This window comes from Vulpes lagopus, chromosome 19 (genome assembly GCF_018345385.1).
Source record: "Vulpes lagopus strain Blue_001 chromosome 19, ASM1834538v1, whole genome shotgun sequence".
NCBI lineage: Eukaryota > Metazoa > Chordata > Mammalia > Carnivora > Canidae > Vulpes > Vulpes lagopus.
Window position 1 is genome coordinate 18,212,404 of NC_054842.1, and position 11,711 is coordinate 18,224,114.

An 11,711-nucleotide genomic window follows, 5' to 3' on the forward strand; every position below is an offset into this window, starting at 1 on the left:
GCAGGCTTGATCCCTGGACCCTGGGATCATGGTCTGAGTTGAAGGCAGACACTTAACTGACTGAGCCACCCAGGAGCCCCAGATCTCCCACTTCTTAAGAAAAGCCAGAAAATCTGATTGTTATACAAAATCTGGTGTTTAAATGCTACATTGTGTTCAATATTCTTAAAATAACACATAAGCCATATAAAGAAAAATGTGGAGGCACCTACTTGGGCTTAGAGGGCACAGGTTTATGAATTCTGCATGAAAACGAATTCACCCACATTGAACAACAAACTACATATCTAATCCAAAAGTCAGTTAAATGTTAGATCTCCTGGAGATTTGAGAAACCATCACTTCTCGTTTCATAAATTTACCTTGCAAGAAATTGAGGCCCCATCATTTTGTAGCCAGGTAGGAACAAATACTATATAATCCAAGAATCCACATGAGCTGGCCCACACACCAGACATCAAGCTAAACATGTTTACTTATCATTTCCTTCATTAATAACCCACCTCTCCTTGATCATTTTTAATATTCAGAGGAAGTCAACATTTATTCCTCTAGGAAAAAAAAATGGGATCTCAACACTAGAATAAAAGGCTGTGTAATAGCAGATTTGCGAAAATATTCTGCTCCCTTGGGCACCATAGTCTTTATTGGGTGGTCTGATGGAGCCCATCCAGGGCAGATATCTATCATAGGATCATCACACGGGTTCTCTAACATTAAGCTTTTTAAAGACTGCCAGTGTTGCTTCTGAAGTAGAGTGCAAAGGCCAGGACTAATGATGGGAATCCTCAATGATCCAGCTACTGCTACTGCTACCACACTTCCGAAGGAAAGGAGTAGCAAGGGCACTCCAGGCGAACACACACCATTTATTCCTAGCTACTGCTTCCAAACAAATATAACTCTGTTCTCCTTATTCTAATGAGTTAGCCCCTCCCGATATCCGAAAACTTCTTTTCTCTTGAAAACGAAGCATTCTAGCTGCCACCATGGCCTTTTCCCCAAGACCCCACTCTAATTCTGAACTGGCTTTCTAGCCAACCTGGTGTCATCTCTCAGCACAACAGGGGATTCTGACTGACCCAAAGGAAGGATTCCCTCAGCAAGAGAAATATTTTGAAAGAGAAGGGGCATTTACACCAAAGAAAAGATATTAGGGGTGCCCAGGTGGCTCAGTTGGTTAAGCGTCTGCCTTTGGGTCAGATCATGATCGCTGGGTCCTGGGATCAAGCCCTGTGTCAGGCTCCCTGTTCAGTGGGGAGTCTGCTTTTCCCTCTCCCTCGGACCCTTACCTTAGCTCATGCTTTCTGGTCTCTCACTCCCTAAGCCTATAATAGTCTGAATATTGAAAGTATTGTGTTATATTTGTGGTAGGTTTCATATGAACCAATCCTATTTCTAGCCTCCCTGGAGATGATTACATTTTCCAATGGACACATTGAAAGTATACCGCTATCCCATGAAGAATGCTGTTAAAAATAAACGTTTTTTTTTCTCTTTAAGATTATAGAGAAGAGAGAAAGAAAACTGGGATATGCCTCACTATAAAGAATAATCTATCTAGGATGCTCTAAATAATAATAATAATAAATAATAATAATAATCTATCTAGGACCCTCTAAACTCAAGCTGACAGTGCTCCTTTTCTCAAGTTTATGTGGCATGCATTTACCCACCCCTACATTGGGAAGAAGAAAATCTTTCCTATAGATATGTAGATAGCAAGTTTTTTCTTTACAAAATGGAGTTATGCTTAATTCTATAATGCAACAGTCACAATGTATTATAGGATAATACATGGCTAATTTTTCATTCAAATAAGCAAGAATATAATTTTTCATCCATAATATAGATGAAATTAATTTTTTAAAATGTTCACTGTTATCCAAGATGAGTGACAGGCATGTTCTTATAAAGTGATAATGAGATTGTTTATCATTATAACCTTTCTAGAGGGTAATTTTGTAATATATCTTGAAAGTCTTAAACTCTCCTTTGACTGACTCATTATACATTTGGATATTTATACTAAGGAGTGATTCAAGGTGATCACAAAGATTTATGATCAAAGTTGTTCATGAAGAATTGAACCAAATATCCAATCACAAGAAAATGGTTAAACATAGTATATTCATGTGAAGCAAGTGTGCCACTATTAAAGTTAATATTGTATATAAAAAAACCAAGTACAAATAAAACAAATACTTATAAATAATACTTACTGGAAATCATGATGTACAAAACTGAATAATTATTGAGATATCTATCTAATTTACCAAATAATTATATATATATAATTAAATATATATTTTTAGAAAAACCAGAGAAGAATCAAACTAATAACTATTATCTCTGAATGGCATCATTGATATAGGAGATTATTTTACTTTTTATTCTGAAAATTCTACAATAGATATGTACTGCTTTAACAACTTTTAAAAAAACAATCAAACATAAGTAGAGGATACTATAGATAGAGGTAAAGTCCTATTACCCTACACTTTCCTCTTCTCCTTTCCCATATTTAGGAAAGTTGATCTACTATCATTTATTAATGCTCTGACAGATGAACAATTGGGTTCCTCTCACTTTTCCACTACTAACAAGAGTGCTTCAACACATATGATTGTGCAAGTCTCCATTTTCCACCATGTAATATTTTTTCTATCATATGCTTAAAACAAACATAGCAGAGTGTTCATATTTTAAGAGAGGACTCAGAGATTCCTATCATATTATTTTCTGTACTTTTTAGTATGTTTGAAATATTCCATGAGTAAAGACACATTAAAAGTAAAGCAGAAGTATAAAATGAGTATTTTAATGTTTTCTGTTAAATTTGAAGTTAAACTGCTATTTTTGTTTAAAAATATAAATACATTTTGGGGCACCTAGGTGACTCAGTCAGTAAAATATGCCTTCCACTCAGGTCATGATCTGAGGGTCTTGGGATCAAGCCCTGCTTAGGGGCTTCCTGTTCAGCAAGGAGTCTGCTTCTCTCCTGCCCCTACCCCCTCCCACCTCTTTCCCATTCCCCGCCCCCATGCTTGTTATCTCTCTCTCAAATAAGCAAATAAAATCTCTTTAAAAAAATAAAATAAGGGGTACCTGGGTGGCTCAGTGGTTGAGCGTCTGCCTTTGGCTCAGATCATGAATCCAGAGTCCTGGGATTGAGTCCCGTGTGTGTCTCTCATGAATAAATAAATAAAATATTTAAAATAAAATAAAATAATTTAAAAAATACATTTTAGAAGCAATGTGCCATCTGGTAATGAAACAGAGATTAAATCAGAAACTCTTTTAAGAGGGTGGCCCAGCGGTTTAGTATCGTCTTCAGCCCAGGGTGTGATCCTTGGAGACCTGGGATCGAGTCCCATGTCAGCTTACCTGCATGGAGCCTGCTTCTCCCTCTGCCTGTGTCTCTGCTTCTCTCTCTCTCTCTCTCCCTCTCTCTCTCTCATGAATAAATAAATTAAAAAAAAAAAAAAACCTCTCTTAAGAAACCATAAGCTTTAGATCTTCATGTGTCTCAACTTATTACAATAGGACATAGGCAAAGGAAGGACATCTCTCCATTTTAATTAAAGTCAATTACTTGGGACACCTGGGTGGCTCAGCAGTTGAGCGTCTGCCTTCCGCCCAGGGCCTGATCCCAGGATCTAGAATCAAGTTCCGCATCGGGCCCCCGGTGAGGAGCCTGCTTCTCCCTCTGCCTGTCTCTGCCTCTCTTTCTGTGTCTCTCATAAATAAATAATATCTTTTTAAAAAACTTATTTGCATAGAAAAACCCAAAAGAAACTACAATTTATTTGAATTTAGCAATGTGGCTAGGTAGAAAGTCAATATGCAAAATCAATTGTATTTATATTCCTGAAAAAAGAAATAGAAAATGAAAATATTAAAAGCTGATACTTAAAATAGTTTAAATGTCGACATTTAAAATAACCTAAAACAATCAAATATCTAGAAATAAACCCAACAAAAGATATATACAAAAGCCACACCAAATATTACAAAATAGTGTTAAGAAAATTTTAAGAAATCTTAAATTAATGGAAAAATATATTTCATATATGAATTGAAAAACAGTATTTTAAAGAAATCATGTCTCTCCAGATTGATCTAAAAACTGAGAGCAATTCCAATCAAAATCCAGCAGTTTTTTTTTTGAGTTCTTGAAATTTGATTATAAATTGATAAAAGAAAGAATGGTAACTCAAAAAAATAAAAAGGAAAAGATGTAGCCAAGATGATCTTAAATAAGGAAAAGAAAGCTAAAGGACTCACATAACTTGTTATCTGTTTATTTTAAAAATATCTTACCTGAGAAATTATAGTATAAGGTACAAGAATCACGAGTAAAATAATGGAAAAATTGTTGGGTCAATTGGCTATGTAGATGCAAAAGACAAAATTTGAAGCCTACTTCACATCCTATGTAAAAATGAATTCTAAACAGATTACAGATCTAGATGTTAAATGTAAAAACAATAAAGCTTCTATGGGAAAAAAACAAAAATACAAACAAAAGCATTTACGGTGATTAGGGAAACAGAATTTTTAAGCATGATAAGAAAATCCATAGCCATAAGGGAAAATTATAAGTGAAATATTAAAACAAAGAACTTATCTTCATTAAAGACACCATTAAAAAAAAAGACACCATTAAGAGAATAAAAGAAAAATCAGCCCTCAGTTTAGGAGAAGATATTCACAATGCAAATGTCTAACAAAAGATATACATCCAGAATATATTAAGAATTCCTACTAATTACTAAGAAAAAGACAACTTAGTAGAAAGACAGATGAAAGACTTAAAAAGTTATTTTACAAGAAGCACATACAGTCTATAAGTATATGAAGAGGGAGGTGCAGTGACTAGAATTCTCTTTTACATACTTGTATATTGGTACAACCACTTTAGAACACTGTACAGAATAATCTACTAAAGTTGAACATATTCATAAATCATGACATAACACTTGCACTCTTAAATATAGGGCCAACAGAAATTCATACACATGTTCACTAAAAATATGCACCCAAAAGTCCTAGTAGCACTATTTGTAATAGCCATAAGAGATTTATAAAAAGGAAAAACTGAACATAATCCAAATGCCGATCAACAACAGAATGGGTAATTAAATTATGTTGGAGCCAAGGATGAGATACTGTATGGCAATGAGAACCAGTAGATTGGTGTATGGGTAACAAAGTGAATAAATCTCACAAATGAAATTTTGAACAAAATGAAGCAGAAAAAAGAGAATTTACTTATGATTTTATTTGTGAGTAGGTCGGGGGTCAGGGAAAGGGGGTGGGAATTAAAGAGTACATTTATCATGATGAAAAATAAAATGAGAAAAAAGAAAAAAGAAACTCATGCTATGAAGACAGAAATCTGAAAACTAATCTTTGCAAATATTATCACTGTGATTTTATTGCCCCAAAACCCAAGATTTTTTAAATAATGAAACATACTAAATTATACTGTTTTCAATAAAATAAACAATAATCTTCCTTTACTGAGAGAAATTAGGACTTTTTTATTGTTAACAAAAAAATAAAAATATTTTTTTTAAAAAGTTCAGAAGCAAAATCGGTCTATAGAATTAGGAGTCGGGATGGTGATTACATTTTGGGAATTAGTAACACAAAGAAGCATGAAGATGGCTTTGGGCTATTCTTCATTTTCTGTTCCCTGATCTGCGTGATGGTTGCTTGTCTGTGTGAAAATTCATTAAGCTATTTACACTTATGAAGTGTGTAATTTTCTATATGTAGGCTATACTTTGATGAAATTTTAATTTAAAAAGTAAGCTTGGAAGGCAGAAACTCCTTTGTTATTCATAATCATAGACCATCAAGAGGATATTCCAGTAAATGTGTTCCATGGGGCAGTGAAAGGAAGCAAACAAGTGAATGGAAAAGCAGAGGGTATATGAATATGGTGAGGGAGAAAGTATCAATATTGAAAATTAATTCAACCTTCCCCTTTCCTCAAATTTCTTTACAGATCTCTACTTTCAATATAACACAAACTATGGGAGAGAGTGAATGGATAGTTATAAATATTATCTAGATTCAATCTAACAACTCTCTGGTTAAACTTCCATCCAACATTGTGTGAAGTTTTATTTTTGAGCTCAAGGAAAAGGCAAAAGATCTCCAGAAATTTCCAGGTAGAAGAGGAACTTTATTTGAACAACACAACTCCTGGTAGCAGATACTAAAAACAGCCAGGATGAGTGACTATTTGCAAAATATTGAGACATATATTTGTATTTTGGGGAAATGTATTTATAGGAATTTCTATCATGACTTCTATTTCAGTCAATAGAGTGATTTTCACAAAATATTTCAATCACCAGATAATTTAGGTCACTATACCTAGTTGGTGTTAATATGCCCTAAAAATATAACAATATTTATCAAAAATTTTTGCAGGAAGAAACCATGGGGAAAATTTTTAAAAAATATTTTTTCTCTTTCCCCAAATTAGGCATTTATCCCTCAAAGATAATGTAATGTTTATAGAGATTTTGACAGACTAAAGAGTAAATACATTTTTATGGCAGGACAAGTACTAGTTTCAAGATAAAAGAGCAAGGCAAGGTAATAAAACTTTCAAGACAAACATCTCACAGAGGTTCTGATTTTGCCATCTGACTATCAAGAAAAAAAGAGAAAGCACACCAGCTCCATGTCAAATAGGCACCCTGCTGACCAAATGGCCTTCAGCATTCCACTGCAGAATAAATTATTTAAGTCTTTTGAATTTTGCTGTCTATTACAGTAATTACTAAACACAGATTATACCTTGAATTTTGACTTCAAAGCAGTCATTTCAATTTTGTATCTTAGGAAATTCCATAATAGAAAAACCTGGAGGTTTGGGCAAAGAAGACTGGCCTTTTTGCCTTTGCTTTATGGAGAATTGGTTAGTCTTCTTTCTGTAATATTTATGTCCTCAGTAAGAAAGGTACACTCCTAAAAGCCAGGCTATCGGTTTCCTAATAGTGCACAAGAAAAGGAAGGCATAGCTCTTGTCTACTGAATGATAAATCAATGGAAAAGATCTCACAATTACTGAGCATCAGATGCTTAATTCTCACAACAACCCTCTGAGGGCATCATTATTATCCTATTTGACAAATTTAAAAAACGATGCTTAAAGAAGCAAACACTGTGTAAGTTACATCGCCGCTAAATTCCAGATCTTGGAGGAACATGGACCCGTGACCTACACTATGCTCAGGCCACCTTCCTGTCTCTTAATTTAACAGACTTCTAAACTTACCAGCAAAATAAAGGTAGATCAGTATATTTAAATTTGTGTTTACAAATTTGCTACTCAATTCAAGTGACTTGAGACATTCTCTGAAGGTGAACACATTCTCTGTGTTTCTCCTACAACACTGGTGGAGAAAGCCCTGAATTTTGAACCAGTTCACCTGGGTTCTAGATCCATGTCTCAGCTGTGTAGCCTTGAGGAAGTTACCAGTGTCTCTAAATCTGTTTTGCACATTTGTAAAATGAGATGATTGGACTCAATGCATGGTTTTGAACTGCTAGATGTTGTTTTATCTGTTACATAGGGTTGGTTCAGAGATCACCATGGGGTAGGATTTCATGGCTGATTGAATTCATAGTCCAGATTCTTCATTTTCCTGGAACAGTATTATATATACACACTTCTGCAGTGGTCCCATGATGAGTAGGATGTTCCTACCACCTTGATTCTGAGTTTGGCATCGTGAATTGTTTTGACTAATGAGGCATTAGCAGACATGACATGATTGGAGGCTTGAAATGTGCCTGGGATTAGAGTTTGCCCTCTTAAACTTCATAATATTTCATAAAAATAGCTTCTCACTGGAATTGCCTACCCCTTTAATCTTAGACGCACAGGAGACACACAAGAGAATAAACCTAAGCCCAACCAACACTCCAGAGCCCAGACCAGATGACAGGTTGGACAGCCACCCAAATAAGCCCAAGCTACATTATGTAAATTTTGAGAGAACAAATGCTTGTTGGTGTAACCTGCTGAGACTATAGGGGTGTATGCAGCAAAAACCACCTAAGAAAGAACATTAGGGGAAGACATTGCTGGAGAGGCTCCCTCACTGTTGCCTCGACTCTGTTTATATATTTGTCAGTCTCCTAACATTTCACTTAAAGAATAAGCCTCCAGTCAAAAATCTGAAAGATGTGAAGTAGATGGTAACTTACCTCCTTTGGGAAATAAAACTGTGATTCAAAGTCCATTTTTAAAAATAAAAATAATAAAATAACTATTAGAAAATGCAGTATGTAAGACCAACTACTCTAACTCCATAAATGAGCCCATTAGGAAATAAACATGGACCCAAATATTCCCACATAAAAAGGATTGTGATATGGTGGTACTACATTTCAGTATCCAACAATATGTGGCATTTCATCCATGTTTTAGTGAACAAAATTGCAGCACAGAAGACAATAAGTAAGCTGGAAATTGATGGTAATTTAAATAATGCATTTTCTTTTTGGTTAGCATTATCTTCCTAACTATACATCTTCCTGTCATCTCAGTGGGGTGAAGATTGTTACCATTGTTTTTGCTTTTGTGGGGCTTTTGTTGTTGTTTTTTGTTCTATTACTTTGTGCATCAGAAATGCACAGTTGGTCTAAAGGTATTCAGAATCCGGGCCCAGCCATCCTTCACTTGGAAGTTTCAATAGTTTCTTCAATGCCAATGACATCGTATTGTCAGCTGTAAAGAACCAGGACTTAGACTCAGGGGTCAGAGTTTCCATACCTACTTCTGCTACAAAACTAGTTAGTGACCACAGTCAACTGATTGGATCTCCCCTCTTCTGTGCTTACCCAGAAGTAAGGCACCTGGCCCAGAGTACCTCTAATGTGCTTGTCAGCTCTCAGCAACCTTAAGTGTTTATAACAATGACATTAGAAATGGTATCAGAGTAATAATCAGATTGGCCTAAGACTGATTTGGAAAGTTTGGAAAAGAAGGAACTCTGAAAAAAGTGGAGTTGGCTCTATAGAGAAGGGGTCATGGAGGAAAATGCTCTCTGACCCATACTGAAACCCATATATAGTCATACCATAGCACCACTGTGGAAAGCTATAGTAAACCAAGGCCACACTCTCAAAGGTAACAACTGCCTGCCTTAATCCCAGGTAGATGGGGCTCCTTGGGCAAGTCTGGCCATTAATCACTCACAATATGCCATGCATCATATGACAGAGGTAGAGAACATAGCTTGTAGTTAGCTTGTGTGGTTTTTAAAAATATGAATCTAAAAAATTAAAATAAAAATATTAATTTATTGCTAATATGGAAAAGCTAATTATCTCCTCCCACCAAAAAAAAAATTAGATTTCTGGTTTTTATGAAAAACTGGAAGATTTGGCAACTCCTGAGTCTGTATTCCAATGCAGCAATAAGTGGCCAGAGGTAAGAAGGAGCTGCCTCCTCCTTTTTTTTTTTTTTTTTTTTTTTGACAGGAAGCAGGATTTATTGGTGGGCATGAATAGGGTTTGGGTGGTGCAAGGTTCTCATGAGTGGAGAGCCCTCCATTTGTCCAAGGGGCCACGATTAGGGATGTATTTGACCCCACAGCTATCTGGGATGAGCCGCTTTTCGGCCACCATATCTTCAAATTCGTTCGCATTAAACTTAGTAAAGCCCCACTTCTTGGAGATGTGGATCTTCTGGCGGCCAGGGAACTTGAACTTGGCCCTGCATAGGGCCTCAATCATATGTTCCTTGTTCTGCAGCTTGGTACGGATGGACATGATGACTTGGCCAATGTGGACCCTGGCTACTGTGCCCTGGGGCTTGTCAAGAGTCCTGTGGCTCTTGATTATCGACAACTTTGCGGCTTTCTTCTACTCATTCTGGCCACCTGCTTGGCCCCTGTCCATGAATTCTGAGAGACCCTAGGGAAAGACAAGGATTTTGGCCTGCAGGCTTCCAAATACCACACTTTAAAGCAAAACAAATGAAGCATGAATTGTTTTGGGCTTAAGTGTTTTAGTTCACCAGAGAAGGCTACCTATATTGCATAAGAAATACTGATTTTTTTTAAAAGAAAGTTATACTGATAAATACTGAATAACCCAATTTAAAAACACAAAGGTACATTTCTCAAATCTAAAAAGATTTTTAGCAAACTAAATTGACTTATTTTACTTTTTGCCTACGTTTGTATTGTCATTAGCATATAGAACCCTGCTTCCCTCAAAGGCCACTTCAGTGTAATACTAATAACGGGAATTTTCTGACTTGTCTGAGCAGTGGTCAAGAATAACTTTTGGTGTCCCACTCAGCTCTATGCCTGTCTTTATCAATAGAAATTATGGAAAAATATGACTTCCAGCAAGGAGAAGTTGATTCCAGCTGTTTAAACTTTTATTTTCCCCTCTAATACTAGTAGCAGTTCTCAAATTTTAGCTGTGTCAGAATCACCCGGAGGGTTTGTTCAAGCACAGATTGCTGGAGCCCATCCTTAGAGCTTCTGATTCAGCAGGTCTGGGGTGGGGATTGGGAATTTGCATTCCTAACAAGTTCCTTGGTGATGCTGATGCCCTTGGTCCTAGAAGGATGCTTCCAGCAACCCAGAAATAGCATGACTGTAGGCAGGTAACTACCTATCTGGCTTCGACTTTTCCATTTATAAAACAAGGGTAAGATTTAATCCCCTCTGAGGGTTGGTTTTGTTTTGTTTTGTTTTGTTTTGTTTTGTTTTGTTTTGTTTTCCTTATCAAAGAGTAGTGTAGAATTATTTTAAAACCAGTTTTCTTTCCTTGCAACATAACCTTATGCAATTGTGTTTTCTTTCTTTCTGGACATGCAATGAGTTGAACACTAATCTGAGCAATGGCAAAAAGGATCTATACTGAGAAAACTATATTGTTTTCTCAGCATTTCTATAGCACTCCTCTCGAGGAAAAACATTCTCATTTTCTTTCCAGCTATGCTTCTTTAGAAAGTAGAAGAGGATGGGAAAGTTCTAAATCTACATACATTTAAAAAAGTTTGAGAATAATTATTGCTGAGAATAATAATTTTATCTTAGGTCTTAATTTATGAGTCAAAAGATAAATCATACGATTGAAAAAAGATAGAGAAGCATCCACTGCCTTTTAGCTATTGAATGTCATTGTGTTTTTAGCATAAGGATTCCATATTTTCAGATGGTTCTGAATGAGCTTTGGTGATTGATTATTTACCATAATCTTTCTTGTGCTAATGAGGCACTGAGACCATTTCTGAGATGTCAATACAATTTGATCCTGTCAAAATAAATTTAATTTGACTCTTATTCACCTTCAGGGTCACCAGAGACTGATCTGTTATTCAGTAGGGGTTGGCCTTCCTCAGAAATAATTTCCTAATAACCATAAATATAAGCTAGCCTCTAGGGATCTAAATCCAAATGCCATTTCTTATTGATAAGAACACTACCAACACTATAAGGCAGTTCCTTTTTTGTAGCTATTTGCTCTCTGAAGATATCTTTTTATTCCCCTTCATATTTTCTTTTGTGGGAAAAAGAAAACATAGATATGTATAGGTATATAAGTGTGCAGATATATATATATGTACATATACATAGTCCGAATCACTGAATAATTGAGTATGTATAAATACATACACATACTTTTATTGGGATACAACATAATTTATTGCAGTAATCTTA

General features: G+C 35.7%; 1 protein-coding gene across 1 annotated transcript; it reads right to left on the reverse strand.

Annotated features, from left to right (window-relative positions):
- Positions 1-9,485: 9,485 nt before the first annotated feature.
- Positions 9,486-9,841, reverse strand: LOC121478504 (60S ribosomal protein L10-like). Its single transcript, XM_041733567.1, has one exon. It carries the CDS (start codon positions 9,802-9,804, stop codon positions 9,565-9,567), a length of 240 nt encoding a protein of 79 aa, XP_041589501.1. The 5' UTR covers positions 9,805-9,841; the 3' UTR covers positions 9,486-9,564.
- Positions 9,842-11,711: the final 1,870 nt, after the last annotated feature.